The sequence below is a fragment of the Penaeus monodon genome, chromosome 15, assembly GCF_015228065.2.
Source record: "Penaeus monodon isolate SGIC_2016 chromosome 15, NSTDA_Pmon_1, whole genome shotgun sequence".
Taxonomy (NCBI): domain Eukaryota; kingdom Metazoa; phylum Arthropoda; class Malacostraca; order Decapoda; family Penaeidae; genus Penaeus; species Penaeus monodon.
In genome coordinates this window covers 14,545,879-14,546,938 of record NC_051400.1, presented here as the reverse complement: position 1 = coordinate 14,546,938, position 1,060 = coordinate 14,545,879, and the positions used below count along the sequence as shown (strand labels likewise).

General features: G+C 45.4%; 1 protein-coding gene across 1 annotated transcript in view; it reads left to right on the top strand.

The window, feature by feature from the left end:
- Positions 1 to 1,060, top strand: part of LOC119581763 — a gene marked incomplete at its 3' end in the record, with an annotated part of 38,490 nt that overhangs the window by 6,918 nt on the left and 30,512 nt on the right. The window contains 1 exon segment of the mRNA XM_037929897.1: positions 531 to 680. Coding sequence (XP_037785825.1) covers positions 531 to 680 — 150 coding nt within the window.

Sequence of the window (1,060 nt, the reverse complement as noted above, 5' to 3'; positions counted from 1 at the left end):
TTCCTTCCTCATTTACAAATGAAGGTAAGATATATTCCTCATCATCGGACTGGAAGCTCACACTGAACTTCCGGACCTCTCTATTCAATTAACTCCTGTGTAAGTGAAGTTCAATCAAAGTACTTGACCAGTGAAGGACAATTTGCCTCTTGTTTATGTTTTTAGCAGTTTTTCTTCACACTGAATGTTGGCAAGGTCGCCGTTGCTGTTTCTCCTGTACAGCTGACTCTTAACAACAGACTCTGAATGATTAAAAAATAATAATAATTAAAAAAACTTCTATTTCCTTGTCATCCTCGTTGAGAATCCATCATTCCGATGCATAAGTTGCAATGGAAAATATTAAAGATCGCGGTAATATTCCTTTTGTTGCAAATAATATCGGTGTATCTTTCCATTCATCGGTGAAACAAATCATAGCGTTTATAGCTCTGCACTTGCATGAGATTAAAGCCACAAGGAAAGAGATTGAAGTCAGATCAATGACCCTGCGGTCCGTGAGCGCCCCTTGACCTTCCCTCCTCCTCCAGGCCTGGTCGAGTTGCCGATCCTCGTACCCTCTGAGACAGAGACCTTCCTGGCGGACAACAATGCCATCACGAACTTAGATAACCTCGCCTCTCCCACGTACTGCAACCTCAAGCGCCTCAGTGTCGAGCGGAACCTCGTGACTGAGCTTTGTGAGTGCTTCCATTATGTTATGACGCGTGTGGGTGACGTTTTTATGTGTGTGGGGATTTAGGTAGGTGGGTAGCGTGCATGTGTCTGCGTGGATGACGCGTATATGTGTGGATGATACCGTGTGAGTGACACGTATGTGCGTGTGGATGGCGGCGCTGGATGACACGTGTGTGGATGTGGAGGAAGGCATGTGTGTGTAGGTGACATATGTGTGTAGATGAAGGATGTGTGTAGGGGAAAGGCGTGTGGATGACGCGCATGTGTGTGGATGAAGACATGTAGGCGATACATCTGTATGTATGTGGATGAAGGCATGTGTATCACATAGGTGGGTGTGAAGTTTAGGGAATTCGCGCATGTCTATAAAGTAGAGTGGATC